Source organism: Aphelocoma coerulescens, chromosome 5, assembly GCF_041296385.1.
Source record: "Aphelocoma coerulescens isolate FSJ_1873_10779 chromosome 5, UR_Acoe_1.0, whole genome shotgun sequence".
Taxonomy (NCBI): domain Eukaryota; kingdom Metazoa; phylum Chordata; class Aves; order Passeriformes; family Corvidae; genus Aphelocoma; species Aphelocoma coerulescens.
The window spans coordinates 50211517-50234894 of record NC_091019.1 but is presented as its reverse complement, the minus strand read 5'-3'; the positions used below and the strand labels follow the sequence as shown (position 1 = coordinate 50234894).

The 23378-nt window shown below is 39.5% G+C and overlaps 1 protein-coding gene across 2 annotated transcripts in view; it reads right to left on the bottom strand.

The window, feature by feature from the left end:
* The window catches only part of TTC8 (tetratricopeptide repeat domain 8), a 43889-nt gene extending 30086 nt beyond the window's left edge, over positions 1-13803 (bottom strand). Inside the window, exons 1-3 of one of the 2 annotated variants that reach the window (XM_069018052.1) lie at positions 13592-13803; positions 5280-5309; positions 2210-2330 (exon numbers count right to left, since the gene is read on the bottom strand). In XM_069018052.1, coding sequence (XP_068874153.1) covers positions 2210-2330; positions 5280-5309; positions 13592-13699 — 259 coding nt within the window. In that variant the 5' untranslated portion in view covers positions 13700-13803. The remainder of the gene's footprint in view (positions 1-2209; positions 2331-5279; positions 5310-13591) is intronic. The other variant, XM_069018053.1, reaches the window with a different exon arrangement.
* Between the last annotated feature and the right edge of the window lie 9575 nt (positions 13804-23378).

Genomic DNA, 23378 nt, shown 5'->3' with positions numbered 1-23378 from the left:
ATCTGCCACAGTGAAAGACCCGAGTCAAGACCAGCTATGGCTAACACACTTAAACAGCAAAAGAAAAAGCCCACAGTCAGTAAGCACACATTTTTATTAAGTCGTATGTACAAGTCGAGTAATCACAGAACCACAAATTGGTGGAGGTCTGAAGGGACCTCTGGAGGTCATATGGTCAAACCATGCTCAAGCAGGGACACCTGAAGCCAGTTGCCCAGGACCCTATTTAGATGGTTTCTGAATAATTCAAACGAGGTAGACTCCACACTCTCCCTGGGCAGCCTGTGCCAGTTCTCAGTCACCCTCACAGTTAAAACTAAGTGTTTCCTGATGTTCAGAAGAAGCCTCCTGAGTTTCAGTTTATGCCCACTGCCTCTGGTCCTGTCACTGAGCACCACTGGCTCTGTCCTCCTTGCACTCTGTTTAGCAATTTCTGTGCTTATCTTTCATGCAAAACTGTAATATTGCAAAAGTGTAACATTAGAACACCACAGATGCATAAAAAAAGTAAAATGAAGCTGTAGAAAAAAGACCTGTTTTCAGTGTGTCAGCAGACCATTGTTTGGTTTGGTTACTACAAAAGACAAGTGGATAACTAGAAGCATTTAAGAAAAGAGTTTCAAGACTCAACTCAAAAATATAGCTCAGAATGAGAAGATTGTTTAGCTTATCAAAGAAAAGATCACTGGATGACTTAATGACAGATTTAACTATTTACTTTGGAAATATATGTTTGAAAATAAAACTTCGGCATAAAATGTTCACAAAGAAGCAACAGGTAGAGTTATAGTTGATAATTCCCACTAAAGATACGGCACACTGAAAAAAGCTAGCAAATGTAATAATTTACAAAAGACTGCAGGGGGTTCTCTATCTTTGGAAAGTTCTTACACTTTCTGAAAAATCGTATAGTAGTGCATATAATATTATATAAGCGTAATATAATAATAAGAGCGTAAATAGTATTAATCAAATTATTTTTCTTGGAAGATAATCTCTATCACAGGGGGCATAAAATCAAATAAAACTCTAAATTATATTACTATGCTGTTTTAAGATAGATATATGTAATTATCTTGATTTTATCAATGATTGAAATTATCAGTGTTGATCACAATGTATAAACACATCTACAGTACTGCTTGACTGTGACCAAGCATGTAATGGGAATTTTAAAAAATGTAATCAGACAGATATGCAATTGCCTACATCTATACAGACAAGAAAGCACTTAATAAGTTACATAAAAATTGCCATGTGGACTGTACTAAAGAAACAGAGAAAAATACAATTAATGCCAAAAAGGTAGTGGAAGACAACTAATTATTTTCCACTTGGAAGGGAATTGATGAAGCTGAAAAAGAATTGCGTAGAAGAAACAATGACAGAGCTGAAGAACTGCTCTGTGAAAGAAAAGAAGAATGAAGTAGAGAAAAGCAGAAGAAAGAAAATCAGATAATGTTTGCAGGACATGATGCTAAAATGGGATTTCTGACTGTTGCCTACACTACAGGCGTATGGATAAAATTCACAGTACAGTGAGAGCAGATATTTTTCCTCTGGTTTCCCACAGCACCTAAAGAAGCCAGAAAGGAGTAAAAGAAATCCCTGTGCTGATGGAAAAATTGAATGAGCACTTGTATACTCACGACATTTCCTCAAACGTAGAGAAAAAGCTGACAAAACACAATTGAACGTGGTCTGAATTCCCATCGTGTTGGGGCCCTCCCCCTGCCATGCAGCCCTGGGAGAGGGGCCCTGGGGGGGAGGCACGGGGTTTCCCTGCCCCTGGTCAGCCTCGTTCCCCATTGGTTGTTTTGTGTTCCCCTGCGCGGGGAGGGACCCTCGGGTCCCGGGATTGCCTCAGTTCCTTGGCAGAGCCCCGGCCATGTGGCTGGGGAAATAAACATCTCTGAAACATCTAGCAAGAATCGGTCCATAGATATTTCTTTTCCACGGGCCTCATTGTTTGATACGCGTGTTGCAGTATCTGCACTGTAACACCGTCTGACAGGCCTAAGTATTACATCATGAACACACAGTGGATTTCAACATTGCCACACAACCATAAAAGAATCTAAACCACTATTTTTACCAATACTAAATGCGTATCAGGTCACCCCAGTTTAGTATTTTATGGTAGATGACATAAGAGACAACCAAAAGAGCTCTTGTTGAGTCAATGTATGCAAGTGAAAGCCAATCTTACGTGCAACTTGAGCAATGGCATTTTCATCCAAGATCATCTCTGCAATTCCTTCTTGATCCATATCAATTTCATCCACATACACCATTTCTGTCAAAGCTCGTGTTTTCAGGTTCCAGGCAGCCTGAATAAGGATAAAGTAAAAAGTAAAATATCTTCAAGACACTAAGTAAATAATCTAATCAGTATTTTTACCTTTTTAAAAGTATTATTCATTCACAGTTTTATTAGGCTTGATAAGGTATTGACTTAAAACAGCTGAGTATATTCATCTGTCTGATGAAGGTATAAAAGGGAACTAAGTCCTTCGTTCAAAGCATCAGCTGTAAAAAACTGTGCAAATGTATACGCTAGGCATTTCAGATTGTGAGAGTATTGGAATATATTTTAGTGACCTGAACTGACAAATTACTACATTGTATGCTTTGGAGGATAATCTGAGCAGTGTGGAAAGGCAAGCATAACTCTATGTGACAAGCTTTGTGCAGACTGTGAAGACACCAAATCAGCGGGAAGAAAGAAGAAAGCAAGAAAAATCTGTGGCAGCCATATAGAAATACTAACAAAAAAAGTGCGGATCCACTGTTGATAATTTGATATGCTTGTAATGTACTCATAGAGGTGGCATGATAAAGGAAGTCACAAGACCAATCCCATATCTTCCATCGGATATTGAACAGATCATCATATATTTTCCAGAGTAAAAATCACTGCCAAAATAATTAGATTTGTTTCCTTTCTAACATAGAGTACAGCAATCTGGTGAAAAAGCATATTTAATATTGGCTAAGGAGACCTTTCAAAATAGAAACAGACTGATGCTATCCTAATAGAAATAAAGGTCAAACTCATGGCAACGTTTGTTCCTTAAGTAAAGAGGTATGAGAAGATCTGAAACTCAGGCTTATTTAAGTAATCATTTAATGAGACCCTTCTCATTCATCCTGTCTTTTCCTCTAGATTTCCCTCATACTTCTTATGCAAATCTGTAAGTGTCAATAAAAAAGATAGTGTATCTAAAAATGCTGAAATATTTAACTATTCTTTTAAAAAGTGCTTTTTTCCAAGCAGAAGTAAAGGAGGGCTTCAGCCAGCCGATTCAACCACAATTAGAAACCTTTCTTCAAGAATGAAGAGAAGGGAATTCAGCAGGATGATCTGAATCTAGGCCAGACAGTCATAATCCAGATCTGCTTTATTTTATTTTAGTTTCTTCTTATGTAGTAGGATGACAGCCTTTAACTAATGTTGAGATTTCTGTTAGATGTTCAGCACCTTTAACAGTTTTTCATTATTCTATAGAAGTATTTAGTTTGTTGAATTTTTAATACCTTGATGGTACTCTGCTCTTTTCAAAGACTTGTATATCTGCAGGCAACATAACTATGTCTATACTGGGAATATGCTCCAATTAGAGCTCTTCTACAGCCAAGTGCAGGCCAATTTCTTACCAGAAGTAAGAAAATCCACCCATAGTAACAATCTTTTCCTGGAAGTTGGAAGTAGTAACTCCTCTACACTAATTGCTAAAACTGAGGTCAGTTCTTTACATAGGTGTAAGCGTATTATTGTGATTTTTCCACTAACTAATATGTGAAAATGTGTTGTTAAAATCAACATGTCTCTGTGGCATTACTGGGCAAATATCTGCCATAAAAAATAGATTCCTTAGGCATCTCTTCCAGTCTAAAGTTCCTAGTCCAAGGCTTCACTGCCAACAAAAAAATCAAGTATCACACAGTATTCCTTAATTACACATCTGTCTGTAGATAAGAGATTATCTGCTTTCTCTTTGTGGGACTGATAATTTTGTTTTGTGATAAGGACCATGTCTGGATCTTATGAAGATAAACTGCATTTTTATGAAACAGCACTTATACGGTAGGAAAAGGAAAGGGATAGCTCATTTCAGACAACCCACATGTTCACAACATAACAAATTTAGCTTGCTTAACTCATAATCAGAACAAAATTTACAACACCTAATAGCAATTAAAGAGGTACAGAAATGTGATACAGAATATAAGTATACAGTATACAGTATGTAAGTCTAAACGCCAGAAAGAAAAGTGAAAAATGGGTTTTTCACTCAGTTTGTGAGAAGTTTGTAACTGAATCAAGTATTTTCTTCTTGTTCCTGAAAAGTCCAAAAACCAAATTAAAAATATAAACTTGGTATCTAAATTTAAATGTTTTCTCTGAATATGGTAACACACTTTTCTAAGAGCTTTTATTCTCCAAGAATCCTTTTTATTATAATAAATTTTATTCCATACACAATGAAAACCCCAGAACATTACATTGTGCAGGGTAGTAATTACACTCAAGATATCCAGTAGTATTTCACTGAAACCATTCTATATGTAAACAACTTGCATGAATTCATGGAGTGCAATTAAAGACCTGTAAAATATGTTATGGACCTGTATTTAAAGATACCATTTCACATTGCATTTAATCTCTTCTGACTGTGGGCTGGAGCCAAAAGATGCCATCACCTGCGCAATACTATTCTTGCCATTGCAATAATCTAGAGCTAATGTGGGCAGAGTGAAAACTAATTAATTACTCTCAGTCTTCCATCACTTAGCAAATCATCACCATACACCTACAGGGCTACCAGACTCTACACAAGCTAGGCAGGGAGCCTGAGCTGCAAGAGCAGGAAGAGCATGGGTAACAGCTCACCATTACGTGCATTAAATAAAACATGAAAGCAAGCCGTAAGAGCACAAACATTGCTCTGTCCATGAATGCACCTTGTTTTCTTCCTAATCTCATCTACAGATGAAGGTGATTCAGTTCAAGGTAGATTCAATTTAGCTTTTAGAAAGTACTGAAATGCTGAATAAAGATACAGGAAATACATGAGAGAAATAAAATTCTATCAAATATAAAAGCTGCCTGTTCAAAATACCAAAAATCTTCCCCTTATCAAATGTAATGCCTTACCAATAACAAAACCCAAATTTATGCTACTGAGAACTTAACAACAAAACAAGTATTATTCAGCATATCAGAAATTCTTCCCAATGATTCCATCTAATAATTGTATTTATGGAAAGAACTTTACCTGAAACACACTGTATTCAGAATCAAGCTCCTGAAAAAGGAGAAAACAGAAATTGAGGAATGTAAATGCCAAATACTAAAAACAACAACACAAATGTATTTATACTCCGTGACCACCTCATTTTGCACAAACATTTTTTCTCCAACACATATATCCAAATTTCCATTTTATTACATTATCTCAACTTACACACATGATGAAGCTAATCAATGTTTTGCACAATGAAAGTAAATTTGCATTAAGTGCATCTTTCTGATACCCTTGCTTTCTTGCTTCTGCTGGATCATGCTAGCCAAATCTTAAATTAACATTCAAGCACTATGAAGCTGAAAAATGGTAGATTAAAAGAAAATGAACTTGGAAGATGCATGCAAATCTCCTAAAAATTAACCAGATTATCGCACCATGGGCTTTAGAATGCCTACTTAATAAAATCCATCTTGGCACACTTTTTTTAGCTACTGCTGGTGATCATAATGATACCACTCAAGAAGACAAAAGAAAATTTCAGCACTTTTTCATGGCATTTTTATGATGAAAATGATGTATTCATTGTATTTGGACAGTAATATTGCAAGTAGAATAAATGTCAAATTAACAGCCGATTGCACTACCCAAAAAAACAAAAGAAAAGCCACCAGATTAAGTTTACTATAAATGAAAAAGCTGGAACTTGCGTCTACTTGAAAACTTGTGGTAAAATTGAGTAAATACTGACAGGAAAAAATATAGGTTTATCACAAATTAATGTGTAATTATCGTGTTTACATAATATTTAAACTACCCTTCAGTGCTGCTGCTGTTCACTTCCAGGGACTGGGGATGAGTTTTTCCTAATGTATTACTTTAGCTTAGACAACAAAGGTGGGAGATAGATGTTACTTTCTCTAAATCACTATTAGTCTTTTGTAGTGTCAGATCATTTCTGCTCCTGGAGGCAGGGAAAAATTTCTTGCGTATCTGGCATTGTGTAAATCTATCCCAGTTAAACCAACTACATCAGACTGAATATACAATCTTCAAGTAATTCAGACTATAGAGACTTATGAAGGTCTCTAGTCCAAAGTCCTGCTAAAAGCAAGGTCAGCTATGAGGCCAGTCGAGGTTGCTCAAAGCCTTGTCCAATTGGATCTTGAAAACTTGCAAGAATGGAGGCTGCACAAGGCAACTGGGCAACCTGTTCCACTGCTGACCATCCTTATGGAGAAATGTTTTTCCTTGTATCAAGCCAATGCCTCCTTCACTTCCCTACATCACTGCAAGTGGTCCTTGGCTCCATTTTCTCAATAACCTCCTTGTACGTACTAGAAGGCTGCTATTAGACCCCACCAATGTCTTCTCCCAGCTCAAGCACTGTCCTGCTGCTGGCTTGTTTTGCAGCCAAGACACAGAGCTGGCTTCTGTTCCCCCATGAGAATGGCAATGTCAAGCTAACCCCTCTGTAGTATGAGACATGGTCTACTTCTTTCAATTTGAACATTTGTACTCAGTAAATGCTATGACAGCAGGGATCTGGAATACTGGTGAAGGACACCTTCCTTCTGTAGTGTACTGGAATTTGTGGCTTTTAAAGGATTGTATTTGGAGCAAAAAAGTCTAACTGGTGTTAGAATGCATAACATGTCTTACACATTGAGTATTCCATGGAATTAAACATTAATTCAGGGATTAAACTCAGTTGACTGTGACGTACCAGGGCCTGACTAAGGCACTGAAACTGGCTTTGCATTTTAGTTGTATGATTAAATAAACTACAAATTCTTTTATGTAATAAGTAATAAAGGACATTGAGGTATTTCAGCTTGCTTTTTATTCACCCCATTGTGTCTGCATGCTACAGCACATACGAAGATGGTTTCAAGAGCAGTAGGTGATCTTCCATACCATATGTGCTACAAGTTAGGAATATTCTGTCCGCCCTAATACAAAAATGCCTTGATGTTACAAATGTGTACCTTACTTTAGGCACTGCTCATTAGTTTAAAAAATAATTTTTAAAAATCCAAACAAATTTGCTTATGTAGGAGCACTTATATTACTACAAAATTCAGAAATAACATTCCTCATGATTTTGGCAAAAAAGTAGAGTTGATCAATAATATTAAGTAAAACCATTGCTCTCTCACAAATGTAGGGGAGAGTATGCATTGTTCATACATGTTAATACATTCTTTCAGTTTTTGACAAGAAGTAACTTCAGATTTTAAATAAGTGTCAAGAAGGTAAGAGGACCCTCACATTAAACAAAAGTATGGAATAAAAAAAAAATTACATTAAAATATAATATACTTTAACATGGGTGGATCCAGCAGTTGCTAGTCATGCAAGTAATCCACTGGAACTAGATTTCAAATAAAGAGATCTTTGAGAGGATTAACAAATAGCACTGCCCTGTAAGATTGTCTCTCAAAACAAAAGCTCAAATTTGTTCTTCATTTACACATATAAAGCTCCCTTGAAATTCAAAAGATTGTAAAAGCAATGAAGGAACTATTTAATCCAGACCCCTAAATCCACTAAGGGCACTTTAATATTAAAATATAAAGTCAGTTTATTTGAATACCAAAAATACTAAGAATAATTAAGTTTTTTGACACTCATAGCCTGGAAGAGGGAATATATTACATACCTTATATTGTAATAAGGCTTCACTCTACAATTAATTTCAGGTGAGTATAATATAATACATGCAGAATATGAAAATTATTATATTCTGAAAATGCTCTTCAAATGATTAAGAGCAGAAACACAGGAAAAAAACCCCAAACCTTTACTCAGGTACAATGACTTCACTGCAAGTATCACTATTTTCATGCACAAACTTACAGCCTCTTGCACCAATAACTGATTTCAGTTGAAGATGCTTTTTCAAATCAAGTCCAGTGCCCATAAACATAACAGTGATAATTTTATTATGACCTTACAAAAATAAGTATGCAAATAATAGCAGCTGAAAGTTCAACATGGGAGAAGAAAGGATGAAGGAACAAAGGCAAATCCTCACACAAGACTACTAATCAAGTTAAAGGAAGAATATCCACTATATGTCTATTAATTATATTAGGCAATTCTTTTTCAATTGTTAAACTAGAGCAGGCCTCATACATGGGTTCTGTTTATTGCCTTGAATCTGACATATGGAACACAAAGAGTAATCAGATTAGGTGACTAATCAGGATGATCAACAGAGACAGTCCTGGATTGTATTTCCTCTAGGTCATGCTATTACTATAAACACAGAAACAAGGCCTGTTTGCTTACAATAGGAAATAATTAAACTGAACATCAGTATTTTACGTGTTTGTATGCCCAAATGCTAGTCACACAAAATACAGTTTTCATTTATCCTAAGATAAGAATGTCAGCTTAGAAGTGAATTCCACCAATACCATTTATATTCCTAATTCTTAAATGAAGAAAGGCACAGGATATTTTATAGAAAAAAAAATGGCAATCTTCCACAAGATGTAACTCAGTAGCAACTAATTATTCTTCTACCACAATGTCATTTACTAAGAATTCTTCAGGAAAACTTCATTGATTTTAAAACATTTCAATTCTGTTGTGCTCTTTAAGAATTCAAGGTGTATAGTGGCATAGTACTTGATACTGCTATGTAAGAAAATTTCTGATTCATGCCCAGCTAGCTAAAAGGTCAACACAGTACCTTAAAAACCTCTTAGGGCTTACTGCATCTGGTGAAAGGGTTCAAAGAGAGTTCTGCATCAATTACACAGCCTCCAAATGTATCTACATGTGACTATTGATTGGATCATCAGTAAACTTCTGTTTAAGACTTTTATATCATCTTTTGCCATGTTCTTAAAGGACAACGTCTTATCATTATATTTGTGATAGAAACATATCCTGATTACTAAGCAATATGTACAGGGAGTGGTAAATCACGACAGAGATCAAGACATACCGGTCAAGAAAATTTCTTACTACATTTTTAAGTGTGGTGGCAAAAATGCGCCTACTTCTAAGGCCACTGTAAAAAATGGGCTTCAGCATCCCATAGCTCTGGGAAAGATACAATAGAGCAGGACCGGTGCTATCATTTAGCAGATAAGCTGGGAAAAAAGTGGAGGCTTTCAGACAGGAAAGGCCAACTCTTTCAGGCATGAAAACACTCTCCAATCATGCATTGTTAGTCTCTTCCTTTACTTATCTGGTGTTACATTACACGTCTTAGAAAGGAGAAGGCCAGTTGCCTGAGCATGAAAAAGTTCTGACCTGTAAGAGTCACTGTTTAACTCACCCTGGGCATGTCTTTAAAGGACATCAACTCCTGTGGCTAAAATTATATCCTAATGCATGCTGTTCAAGGAAGTGAGTCCCTGAACAGTGACAGACGCTACTGTTCCTACAAGATCCCTCTTTCCCTGGTTGCAGAGGTTGGGAAGCACATGCTTAGCAGAATATGGGACAAGAGGATAAGAACAGATGGCACAGTGATTACAGCCGTTGAGTATTCCCTTGTGCTGCACAGCAGCTCACTTAATCCAAACTTTCTGTAAGTGTTGTCATTTGTCTGTCTGCTTTCCTGGTGGCCAACAGGACACATCGTGGGTTTGATTTGCAGAAGTGCTACCATTAAGAGTTTGACCATTAAATCTGCTAGAAGTGCTATGTATTTTTAAGCATTATAAACCACACTTACTGGGTTAGGTACCAAAAATGATACATACTCATTTTAGATAATTTGCCGTCTTATATTAAAATACTACTAATGTAATTCACACAGATGGAAAACAGCACCATTTTCTGGTAGGTGGCTGAAGATGACAGAATTAAAGTTCAATCAAAATATTTAGGAACTACTGATTTCATTAACATGCCATTTCAAAAGTAACAGAGATAGCAGGAAATCAGTCAATCTGCCTGAGAATGGTCCTGCATTCTCAATTAATGTGGAAATAAAATAATCATAAATCACTTTCCTAATATTCACAACTACAGCAGATTAACTGATAGACTGCTACTGGAATAAATTCAGAATAATGTAAAATAGGATGAGACTAGGCGAGCCAGGAGAATTAAAAAATGTATGTCACTTAATTGAGTTCTAATTACATCAGTGTTCAGCCTTGGATCTTAGTATCTTTCAAAGGTTTTAGAAAAATAATTATTTTATTAAATGCAAAGTATATATGCTACAATCCATAAACATGACTCAATTTTCCATTCTGTTGTATTAAGTAAGTTCAAAATAGTTTGTCAGGTTTCGAGGACACATAAAACATATTCTTGAGGCATGTTACTACTTCCTTTACTCCATGCCTGAAGTTTAGCAGGGTAAAGAGGGCAGACTGGTACCTGAAAGTATGAAGTGTTAGAAAGTAATGAGCTGGAAGTGAGTGGGTAAGGAAAACGCCTGCAAGGCTTTACAAATGAGAAGCATAATAATAAAATAAACACAAGCTTACTTGGGCAGATAACCAGAAAATATTAGGATTGTAAGTTCATTACAATAAGAAGGGTAAAATCTAAATATCATGAACACAGTTAACTGCCAGAGAGAAATGATGTTCCATGTTAAGTCTGCCATGAATGTTAAAGTTATATAATCTAATCAGATAATCAAAAAATGTTTTGTTGAAGAGATTTTAGGTGTAACATTTTGTATGTTGAACTGGTCTGAGTTTGGTTCAAGTTGCACTCTTGAAAGTTATTTAACCAATATCCTGGTTTCTCCAACCTGCTGGACCACAATGAACAGGTGGTATAAATAATGCTACATTTTCTCCTGTCAAGAGAAGTGCTTTTTGTCTGACCTAACAGGGAGGAATGATGGAAAAGAGCTGTGTAGCCATTCCACTACATTCCATGAATGCAGTATACTCCATGATTCTTTTGAAACAACACACTGAATTGCCATTTATTTATCATCTCTCCAACTATTTTATTTCTTTTAAAAAAATCTCTAAATTGTTACTCCTTACATGAAGTACTTAGAGTAAAATCCACTTGGTGTCTGCAAACTTTACTTGAACACTGCTGTATGAAATCTTTTCAGACAAAGACTGAAACGTCTGGCCAGGCATTTTTTAATGTTATAGAGAAAGCCTGATTTTTCCCAATCTCAAGTAGACATACTTTCATATACTTTTAGAAGTCATTCATTCCTGCTTAAAATGAGCTCTTAATAAGGATTCCTCAAGAAGATTACATGAGGCAAGAACCAAACTAATCATATTTCAATCATATTTGCCTCTCTTCCACCTGAACTTTCTGGTAGGTTTGAAATGCACTGCTGCTGAAGAGTACCTTTTTCACATAAAACTGTGAATAGGAACACAGTTCTGAAACAAACATACTGAAGTTATAAAGTCCAGCCATTTGCACGCAACTGTGGCCTGAAAGTTTTTTCAAAACAGTGATGAAGCCTGATCTTAAAATTCAGAGACTTCACGTAAGACTTCTAAGAGCTTACGATTTGATCTGGTATAGACAATGTTCACAACCCCACCCTCCACCATTTGTCAAAGAAAATTATCTTGAATGTTTTTTCTCCTTCATTCTTATAAAAGATGAATCTTATAGGCTGGTGTGAACATTTCAAAGATTAAATTAGGTGGTATATATAAATTAGGTGGTCATATTGGTGGTATATAAGGTCCTTGTTCTCTAAGGAAAATGTGCACCTTGTCTAAGAAAACAATTTAATTTATGCACTTAAATGTTTCACCATGTGTGTTCCATATTTGGAAGAAGTAAAACCAATTAGGATCTACATCAGAGAATTACAGAAGGGGAAGGATTTGAAATGGACCTTAAAGAACATCTAGTTCCACCCCACCCTTGCCATTGACGGGGGCACCTCCCACCAGATCACATTGCTCAAGGCCTTATCCAACTACATCCTCTCATTGCTGTTTTGTTAATTTCCTCATAAGAATTTTTTCTCAGCCTTACACACTTATTCCTTACTAGTGTTACTGGAAACAGCCCAGCAGAAGTTTGGAATTGACAGGTGTAACATTACCATTTTATACTTGAGCTTAAGCACAAAAGAAATGAAGTTGTCTTTACATTCCCATGCTGAGATCATAGATTGAAAAATGTTTTACTCATTAAAAACTTTATAAATTAAGAGCAACAGAAGCATATTTGCTGTTATCTGTGCTATTTCAAGAGTTTCTTTCACAAATCAAATGTCTCCTTCCATATGCAAAGATGACATATGTAAAGACCCAATAATGTAATACATATAAATAGTACAGCACTACCATGGAACTAATACTGAGTCCCATTTAGGGTTCACAAACAATGTTTTTGGAATACTTTCTCCACTAAAAATGTGTCTGCTGATGGCTTCTTGTTGGTGCCTTACAGCATAAAACATAAAAAAAACCCCCTTTTAAATATCTATCCTAAACCAGTTTAAATAATTATGGTGCTTTATATTTACGCTATTGTGTGGCCATGCAGCTTTCCTTAAAGACTTGTCCTTTGTGATGAAAAGAACTGTGTTCAAGATTCTTAAAATATCTGTCTACAGGATGCTTTGAAAGATACATTTACTGTAAAGTGTTTAAGATGAAGTCTGTTCAATTACTGGTTTTAAAGTATGGCATAAAACATGTTTACATGCATGTAAACATTAATCCAAAAAACACTTTCTCAAATTTTTTGTTCTTACAGAAGGGTGAGAAAATATGTAGGTATTGAAAAATATGTCCTACGTTTCCAGAGACTCTGCAGCTGGAAAAAGAGCAAAGAGAGACCTATGCAAACGCCTTCTGTGCCAAGGTAGGGCTCGTACGTAAGCTGAGCTAAAATGCACCTGTCTTACCCTTATGTGATTTAGTCAATACAGGGGCTATGGTATCTGAATATCACTAAAAAAACAGGAACATCCCTAGCAGACCCTATTTTTATTCTTAGATTTTCTTCCTTTAACTCCGCAAATTCTTGAGTGAGTTAAAGTTCTCGTGCTGAGGATCCTGTCCCCCACGGCTGTCATCACGGCAGCACTCCGGCAGTACCACACAGCCGCGGCGCCGCTGCTCTCTCCCGGAGGGGCGGAGGGGCTCCCCCGGGGCGTGTCTGGGGAGGAGCCGCAGGGCCGGCTCGCCGCCTCCAGCCGCGGGAGAGAAGGGGGGAGCGCGGAGAGGCGGCGCTGCCCGGCCTCCTGCTCCTCCGGGAGCCCGGCGCGGCCCAGCGCTCCCTGCCTCGCTGACGGGGATCGCACGGGCCCCTCCGGCGGCTGCAGCAGGCACAGACGGGTCCCGTGGTGCTGAGGCAGCCGGGACGCGGCCGCTGCCGCCGCTCACCGCCGCCTCCCGCCACGGCCCGGCCCCCGCTACCTGCTCGCCGGGCGGCCTCTCCAGCAGCTGCGAGCAGACATCCGCGCACTCCCGGAACTTCCTCCGCCTGAAGTAGCTCCAGGCCTGGAACAGCGGCTCCAGCCCCATCTCGCCGGCGGGAGCACCGCAGCAGCTCCGGCCGGGCCCCCGCGCCTCCCGCCGCGTTGCCGCCGAGCGGGGCCCGGGGCGGAGCGCGGGCGGCCGCGCTCGTGCTGCCGCGGAGCCGGCGGGCCCCGCCTCGGCCGGCTGGGGCGGAGCGCCGGGGCCGCGGGGGCGGTGGCGCTGGGCGGCCTCCGGGGACCCTGCTGCGGGTCCCGGCCAGCTGTCCAGCTGCCCTGCGACCCTGGGCACGGAGCTGCGGCCCCGCTGTTGGCCGAGCCCCTCCCTGCCAGCACCTCTCGTGGGCTTATTACATCCGTGATTGAAAATAAAGTTCGATCTGCAATACTAGGATCAGTAGACTTCCAAAAACCCCATTGTTCTTAACTGTTGTTTTCTGTCCCATTATCAAGAGCCACTTGGAGTTAGAATAAATGCCTAAACAAGAATAATACAGTCCACTAATCCGTATTTGGGTAAAATGTCCTTTAGAGTCATGGAGCCCTGGTTGAGAAAAGTACAGATTGCTGTGAACAACACTTTTCCATCTTGCAGACTCTATCAGTTCCTTTAGTTCGTCAGTTTTTGCAGGAAAATTACCAGACCGAGATATTTAGAGATTTAAAAGTTGGAATACAGTTGCTCCTAGTTTATGTGTACTGCAAAATGGTGATTGCAACCATCAACCGAAGTAAGAGGAAGAAAAAATCCCTAGGGATGCTTGGAGTAGTAACTGCATTTGTGTGAAAATCTTTGAGGGATGAACACTAAGAAGACTGCTAAAATCTCATTGTTGGCATTTAAAGAGATCAATCTGGTTTTATTGCTTTTGTCTCACCTAAACTACCCATTTGTCCAAGATTAATACCCAGGCTAGCAAGATCAATGTCAGGTGTGAAGATGGAGAAGCAGAAGTGGCAGTCCCAGGACTATAGCTAATTCAAATATGAAGCAACTGGAACTAAAGTAGCAGTTATAGACAGCTTTTTTTTTTGGTCGTCCTGTGAGTAGTGCACAGGTCTTCGGGTTTGCATGGCAAGGCTTTGGGTGAGAGCCCATATGAGTGGCTTCTGTGAGAAGCTGATAGAAGCTTCCCCTATGTCCAATAGAGCTGCTGGCCAAGGCCAATGGCGGTAGCACCTCTGGAATAACAATTTAAAAAGGGGAGAAAAAAACCTGCACAACTGCAGCTCAAGGCAGGACTGAGAATATGTGAAACAACTCTGAAGGCACCAAGGTCAGTAAAGAAGAAGGGGGAGCAGTGGTCCAGGCACCAGAGCAGAGATCCTGCAGCCTGTGGTGAAGACCATGGTGAGGCAGCCCTTGGAGACCACGGGGTAGCAGAGGTTGCTTGAAGGAATGCACAAAGGAAGCTGTGACCCCATGGAAAGCTCGTGCTGAAAAGCTTCTGGCAGGACCTGTGCATCCATGAAGACAGAAGCCCACACTGGATCAGGTTCACTGACAGGACTTGTGACCCCATGGGGGACCCACACTGGAGCACCCTGTTCCTGAAGGGCTGCATCCCATGGAAGAGTGACCCACACTGGGGTAGTTTGTAAAGAATAGTAGCCTGTGGGAAGGACTCACATTGAAGAAGTTCATGGGGGATGGTCTCCCATGGGAGACACCCCACACTTGAGCAAGGTAAGGACTCCTGTTCCTTAGGAAGGAGGAGGACCAGTGACATATGTGATGAACTGACCACAGCCCCCTTTCCCCATTCCCTTGCACTGCTGGAGGGGAGGAGGTGGAGAAAATTGGGAGTGAAGTTGTGCTCAGGAAGAAGGGAGGGGTGGGAGGAAGGTGTTTTAAGATTTAGTTTTTTATTCTTCATTACCCCACTTTGATTTGATTGTTAATAAAATAAACTGATTTTCCCAAATCAAGTCTGTTTTGCTTGTGAAGGTAAATGGTGAGTGATCTCTCCCTGTCCTTATCTTGATCCATGAGCCATTCATTGTATTTTCTCTCTGCTGCCCAGCTAAGACTGGCTTTGGTGGATACCTGGCATGCAGCCAGGGTGAATCCACCACAACAGCGAAACAGTGATCTGAGTGAAAACTTTTTTGGAACCCATGCCATCCCCAGTTAGGAAGGGTGGAAAGAAAACAGGACAATAGTTTCTGTCCGTTCTCTGCTTTATGGTCAGACTTAGCACAGTGAGCAGGATGTGCTCTTTAGAGAAATTGTGAACACTGTTTAAAACCCCGTATTTATTAAAAATATTAACTTTAAGTTCCTCTACTTTTATGTATATTTATTAAATTATCTGTTTTTAAATTCTTGCTGTTACCATGTTAGGTAATTATCCAGCTTGTCTGGGCTGCTACTTTTTTATGGAACATAATGTGAATGGCACTTTCAGTGGGTAGAGGTGCATTTTGAGGTCAGTGCAATAGTTCCAAAGTTGTTAGATTAAACTGCCAAACTGGTGTTAGTTGGTTTGCTGGAGACAAATAATGCCAGAATGTTTTTAAAAGGCAGCTTTCTTTTGTGAACAGGTCACCACATCAGTTAAACATACCATTTATATGCACAGGAAAACAGAGGAGACCAATAGCACCTAAATTTTATTGATTCCAACACTGCCATCTTAAAAAGCCTCATAATTAAAGTGCTGCATGTACTTTTTATTTGTGGACACTTATTTTAAGCTTTACTATCTTAGTGACTACTTTCAGACTACGAAGGAAATTAAATGTCTAAGGATGCTGAGAATGTTTGATTATAGAGGGTTTTTAATGATTTCCATTTTGAGATAATGAATCAAAATGAAATACCATGAAGCCATGATTGCAGATTAAGGTTTCAAAGTACTCTGTCAACCTGGGAGCATTCAGGTGAGTGAATTAGTTATAGATATTGTGCTCTGGCTCTATCCATGCCCTGGCTCACCTGAGCATGTTTGGCTTGCTTTATATACAGGATAAAATTGATGTTCCTCTGAAGAAAGCTTATTACTTTTCAGAAGAAAAAACTGAAATGAGGCTATGTGACTGGAAACCAATGAGAATAAATTGTGAGTCGTGAACTGCCAGTATTTGGTCCCTGGTCATGGGAGGATTCCTCCAAAAGCAAGAAAAGCTGTAAGCATTTCAAATAGCCCTTTTGAGGGAGAGGTTTAAAATGAATGCTTTTAAAATTAAAGAATTGCCGTATATTTAATCAGTAACACATATATTACTGGACTTCAGCCATACTTTTATAGCACAAAGATTCTATCTGTAACAGAAAAGGTCACAGATACTGCTGTATAGCTTCTCAGCAAAAGGAAGGGGAAGATGGTTCTGCAGCAATTTTTGTTTGTTATGCTGCTGGGAAAGGTATTCACTGCACTTAGTGACCAAGCTGAACTAATGTTGTCCTATGGTAGCAATTAGATAAAGATGCATCTTCAGCTTTTTTACTATGAGATTTTGCAGTATTGCTAATGACAGGAAAATCAATTTTCCTTCTTTCCAACCACCCCCTGCAAGGGGTTTTTGTTCTCTGTTTGATTGCAGATAAGAGAAGGAATTTTTTTCAGTTTCTACATGATATATGAAGCCAGAAAAGTTTTCTCTGGTATTGGCACACAGATCATGCAATGCATATCATCTTTGAAGTCTTTTCCACTAATAATACTGCTTTTCACTTCCAGTGTGGAGGACTATTCCGAGCTTTCTAATATGGGGACTCTCATTTATACTGATTATTGAAATCCCCAAATTTGAACCTTTTAACCAGTCTAATGTTTTCTCCAAGTATCAATCTCTGTGGGTGGCAACATTCCACTTCTCTAACTTACTAAAATCCTGGAATACAACACAGAGAGTCCCTGTGGCTGTCTTTGTGTGCTTTGTAGAGCCCTGTATGTCAGTCCCCCTCCAGTGTAACTTCATGAAAGCTAAACAGCCAGGAATTATATTCGGGTCCTTCCGGAACAGGCCGTTCCAGTGTAGGCCTCCCATGGGGTCACAGGTCCTGCAGTGAACCTGTTCCAGCATGGGCTCCTCTCTCCATTAGGCCACAGGTCCTGACAGGAGCCAGCTCCAGCACAGATTTCCCATGAGATCACAGCCTCCTTTGAGCACAGCCACCTTCTCTGGTGTGGGGTCCTCCACTAGGCTGCAGGTGGATCACTGCTCCCCTGGTGGCATCCATGTGCTGCAGGGGCACAGCTGTCTCACCATGGCCTTCACCGTGGGCTGCAAGGGAATCTCTGCTATAGCACCTGGACCACCTGCTCCCCCCTCCTTTTGCACTGACCTTGGTGTCTGCAGAGTTGTTTCCCTCACATTTTCTCACTCCTGTCTCTGGACACATTTACTTCTGTGCAATCACTTGGGTTTTGGGAGTTTTTTGTTTCTTAAATATGCTATCACAGAATCATTACTACCATCACCGACTGGCTCCACCTTGGCCAGTGGCAAGTCAGTTCTGGAGCTGGCTGGCATTGGCTCTGTTGGATGGGGCAAGCTTCAGCAGCTTCTCACAGAAGCCACTCTTGTAGTCCCTGCTACCAGAACCTTTCCAGGCAAGCCTTATGCAGTGGGTTATTTTTTGCTCTGTTTGCTTGAGGGTCTGCTGCTGGCCTCCTGGCCTTTAAAGACCCCTACTCTTGTCAGTTTCCTTGAAGTCACGTGAGCAGTATTTCTTTTATATGTGTATGTCTGGTTCAGATCTGCTGTATTTGCTCTGGTGACGTGGCCTTCCTGGATGCTAATGAGTCCAACCTGTCTGCTGAGATATATGATACCAGCCTCAACTGCAAATGCTGATGTTTATCCCAAAAAAAATGTATGACAGGCATTTGACTGATGCCAACAGTGAAAGGAAAGTCCAGCAAATGTCTTTCTGTAGGGTTGAAAAGTATATAAAAGAGCAAGTACAGAAGTAACAAAGCTGATTGGATGCTGGCCTAGAATACAATCACCTGCTGCTGCCACCATCCTGGGGCAGTAGCCACTACTGATTAGTGAGAATGTGAAAAAGGAACTTGCTACTCCCATTTCTCACAAAGATAAATTTCTGTCTAGTGCATAGGTGTGCAGTGTACCACATACCCCATTTTACTAAAGCCATCCTCTATCTGGAAGTTGGATTGGGTTAAATCTGAGCCAAAGTCAGTGGCAATTTGACTCTGGAAAAGTTTTCTGCATCAAAGGTTTTTATTCTCAGAGTAGGTGCAAATCTGTTTGCTGGTCCTTTGTTCATATGGCTTTCTATGCATGAAATGAGCCACTAGTGAGCTGTGAGTTAATCATAGTCACTTAAGCTGTATATGTTAGATCTGGAAAGAATTCAACCAACTGGGCAATAAACGAGTGTCCCCTGTATGTAGCCACACTACACAACTGGCCTGCAAATGAAATTACTCAGAGTTGTATTTGTCATTGGGCTGACAGGAGCCTGGAGAGCCTGTTTGGTTTCCCAGGAGTTTTCTCACACAGGTTGTGGTGCATGAAATAACTCAGTTGCACGCAAATGGATGATGTTGGCTGTTGCTCGAGGTGCACAGTCACAGCTTGGGAATATGCTGGCCCTTCCCCACAAACATAAGAACAAGATGTCTTTAATACCCTGGCATTGATATCTGCAAGGTGCTAAGGAGTGGTTTTCAGCTCTAGAGAATTTCTTTCAGTATGTTGTTTATTCAAACATATACTGATACCACATTTGATGGTTCGAAGTGTTATCTATCACAAGATAGCTTTTCAGTGGCTTATGGGAAATGACTGGTTGTTTCCAGTACCATTAGTAGTGCTTAAATCTCAATGTTGAGGAATTACTTTTGGCATACTTGTGTGTAGAGTGTGGAAAAAGAATTATTTTGAATATGCTTTGTTTCTTTCCCAGAGCTCAGGGCTAAAACATGGTTTGTAGTTTACTAGAGCTATCCACTTCTTTCACCTACTCTCTCAAAATGAGGAAAATTAATTTTGTGGGAAGTTCAACAAAATTAATTTGGGGAATTACACTTGAGATGTATCTGATTTGTAGGAGAAGAACAAATTGTAATTTTTCTGCTTAGCATTGACAGAAAAAAAAATCTGAATTTAGTAATAGCAGCATCCTGGGAGAGATTGTCTAGGTGGAAAATACATTTCACCATGCAAAATGTTACAAGTAGTGTTTTATTGTGTGATATTATGAAAGGTGGAAGTTGCCTGGCTTTAGCACAATATAGGCTTGTCTGCCTTTTTTTACTAAAAGTTTTGTAGTCTGGTGGTTAGTCCTTTCCATTACCTTAGGTAAAAATGCTTGACTGATCGTAATAGTCAAATGTTCTGCAAGTATAATGAATCTCTCCATGTTTATTGAGTCAGTGCTATATTGGAACAATGATAGGTATGTGACATAACTACAGAAATCACCAGGGTTTATTAAAGAAAAGTCATGAGCTTGTTTTGTGTAACTATGCACATTCATTGTATTAGAGGCGATCTGGATCTTAGCTGGATGTTTTGAGAGACTGTTCTCATCCTCTGCAAATGGACAGGAAATTTAGTGGGGCTGCTTTATTTACAGCTGGAGTATTGTGTTGATATCACTGTCGCATAGGTAATTTGAACCTTGGCTTCATTTGTTTGAACCAAGAACAAAAAATTCAAGAATCAGACATAAGGGTCAGTTCCTCTTCTGTTTATTATTTATTCTTCATTTGAAAACTAATTGTCCCTGAGATAGGCTGCAATAAAAACTGTTACTATAGTGATTTGTAGATGAAAATATCAGGGAGCTCTACTGAAGAGAATGGATACATTATTATTTATCCTTATTCATAAAACACGTGGGTATTTATACTTGCTTTTTATAAAACAGGGTTTGTGATAACTATAACTGTGTACTGGATTTTAGTCATGTTTCAATTAACTGCTCAAAACCTTGTCAAGATTAAATATTGCTTGGAGATTTAAATCTGCTTTGCATTTTCACCTTTTATTTTAATATAGTTTTTTTCTTTCTGCTGAGAAGGACACTTTAAACTGATACTGAATACTGGCTCTGAATAAATAGATGTCTTTAATGTTTTTTGTCTTTATACACTCCTCCAGAATAAATGATTGGTATACCTAAAATGCTTTGCATTTTCCAAATGTTTTTATAGCTTTTCTGTGTCAGTCTCTTAATATTTAAACTCTGAGTATGAGATACATGAATTAGCTTCTTACAAAGTATGTACAGAAGAGAGTAGGACAGGACCCATCAACATTTAATATAGCTTTCATTTTAAAAACATAGATGCTATAGAATGTCTTTGTCTCCCATGACTGAAAGTCTCCCATGGGAGTCTTCTGTGCACCAATCAATCATACTTACTTCTTGAATTAGGAATGCTAATGCTCAGGCCTTATCTCTCATCATGAATGCGCATTCTTACGATAAAACCAGAAATAGAACTATCCTAGGTTGCAGTGTATTCTATTACCATCCTCATCAGCTGTTGAAATCAGGTGGGGCAGTGTTTCCTTGCCTCCTCCCCCCGGACTATCTTTCTGTTAATGGCCCATCAATGCCCTGCCACATGGCTCACAGATAACTCCCTCCGGGCTGTCTTCTGTTAACGAGCCTAATCAACACTTGGCCTCATGACTCATTACCCCATTGTGAGATGCTCCACCCAGAGGGAGGAACCAAGCATTCCATGCTGGATATAATCTGAGATTCCGAACACTACAGGCAACCTTTCCACTGGATTTCCAGAGGACAGGAGCTACATAGCCACCACTGGACCTTCAGAGGAAGAGCAGACCCTTCTACAGGACCACCGCTTCGAGAGAACCACATCCATCACTTCAGGAGGACTGCAGCCACCATTTTATTGGACTGCCACTGCCACCCTGACTAACAGGGTGTCAGGTTGTATCCTGATGCTGTCAGTTTAAACCACTGTTTTCTGCCTTTATTTTTTTTAAATTTCTCTATAAAATTGTTATTCTGACTTGGTGCCTCCCACTGGTTTGTTTTCAAACTAGTACAAGACCTAAAAATAGATCCTAAAATTCTGTTGGTATCTTAAAATTTCTTAGGCAACTCTGAGGAGCAATGTCCTGTATCTCTTAGTAGCTAACTCATTTAGATGCAGGCTACTGCTTCTGTCAGTTACTCATCTCTCTTGAGATATAAGATTACAGAAGAAAGATGTAGTTTGCAGCTCAATACAATTAACAAGGACTTGAAAACAAATATTGATGATGTGACACATCTACCTGCAGATTGCCTCAGCTGGAAATGTCATGCTCACCTTTGAACAAGAGTTGGCATCATGAAAGTTGACATACAAAAAAGGGTCATTCTGAGGAGTCAGATACCTTTAGTACTGGGAGAATTGGGAACAACAGAGCATAGAGCAGGTTTTGTTTTGTGTTCTTTGAATGAACCCAAATGGGACTACAGATCAGGCCACGCCAGGGGAAGGCATACAAATGTGGCAGAAGGGCACAAAGAGGAACTTCCCTCTTTATGTGCTATTTTCAGCAAGGACTCTGACATCTGAAGCGGAGTTCACATATTTGCTTGTAGAACCCATTTCTTGCTGACTGTAGAAAATTAAGACATGCCATGCAAATGAAATTTCATTAAGAGTAGAGTTTTGTTCTGAGGCATGGATTCAGCATCCAGGGAAGTAATTTGTAGCAACAGCTTCGGGTGTCATTCTGTGACCAGCCAAGGCAACAACGTGCATCAATAACAAATATTGCAATCAGAAATAAGAATTCTGCTGTTTCTTTCTTATCATACATGATATCTTAATCATGGTTACCATGGTCTAACTGAAAAGGGACCATCCAGCAGTTGGTAACAGAAAATAGGTGGCAATAATGTTCAGGTCCTAAGCATCAATCTTCCTTCATAGGACTTTATGTCTGTCCTGTGTTATTTACACATGGACTAAAGCCAATCTTTGTAATCACACTCACACCTCCTTCAGTGTACAGGATGAATGGGATGCTTTTCAAATGAGACTATTACCTTTCTTTTTATCTGTAGTGTTTCATATGAGGCATTATTTCTTGTTTGATGCAGATGCTCTGTATGCTGTGCTGAATATAGATTGGTGTTCATAAAACGAGAAGAAATCAATGCAGCTATAAAGAACCAAACAGTGGCCTATGAAAGAGGCTGGCATGCTATTTCCATTTAAAAATAGGTGCAAAAAATTGCAAAGGATCCACTGATGACTGGGTATTGAGCTTAAACCTACTTGGGCTTGACTATTTTTCTTCCTTTTCAAGTTTAGAGCAGCTAGACTAACATGCTTATTTGCAGTGGATCCTAAATATCAAAGTAGGAAACCTGGTAAGAATACTAAGTTAGCAGTCATATCTGGAAATCTTGATATAAATGGCTTTGGTCATTCATATATGTATATATAAGTGCAGTGGAGAGAGAATACACATCTCCTGGTACTCAGACTACTGTATTAATTATAATGCCATTTCAGCATCATCATTTGTTATATACCTGTTAGCTCTCACAAAAAAAAAAAATTATGTAGTGTTGGGGTCCCTCCCCCCTGCTGTGGGGTCCTGGGAGAGGGGCCCTGGGGGGAGGCACGGGGTTTCCCTGCCCCTGGTCAGCCTCGTTCCCCATTGGTTGGTTTGTGTTCCCCTGCGCGGGCAAAGGACCCTTGGGTCCCGGGATTGCTGCAGTTCCTCGGCAGAGCCCGGCCATGCGGCTGGAGAAATAAACATCTCTGAAA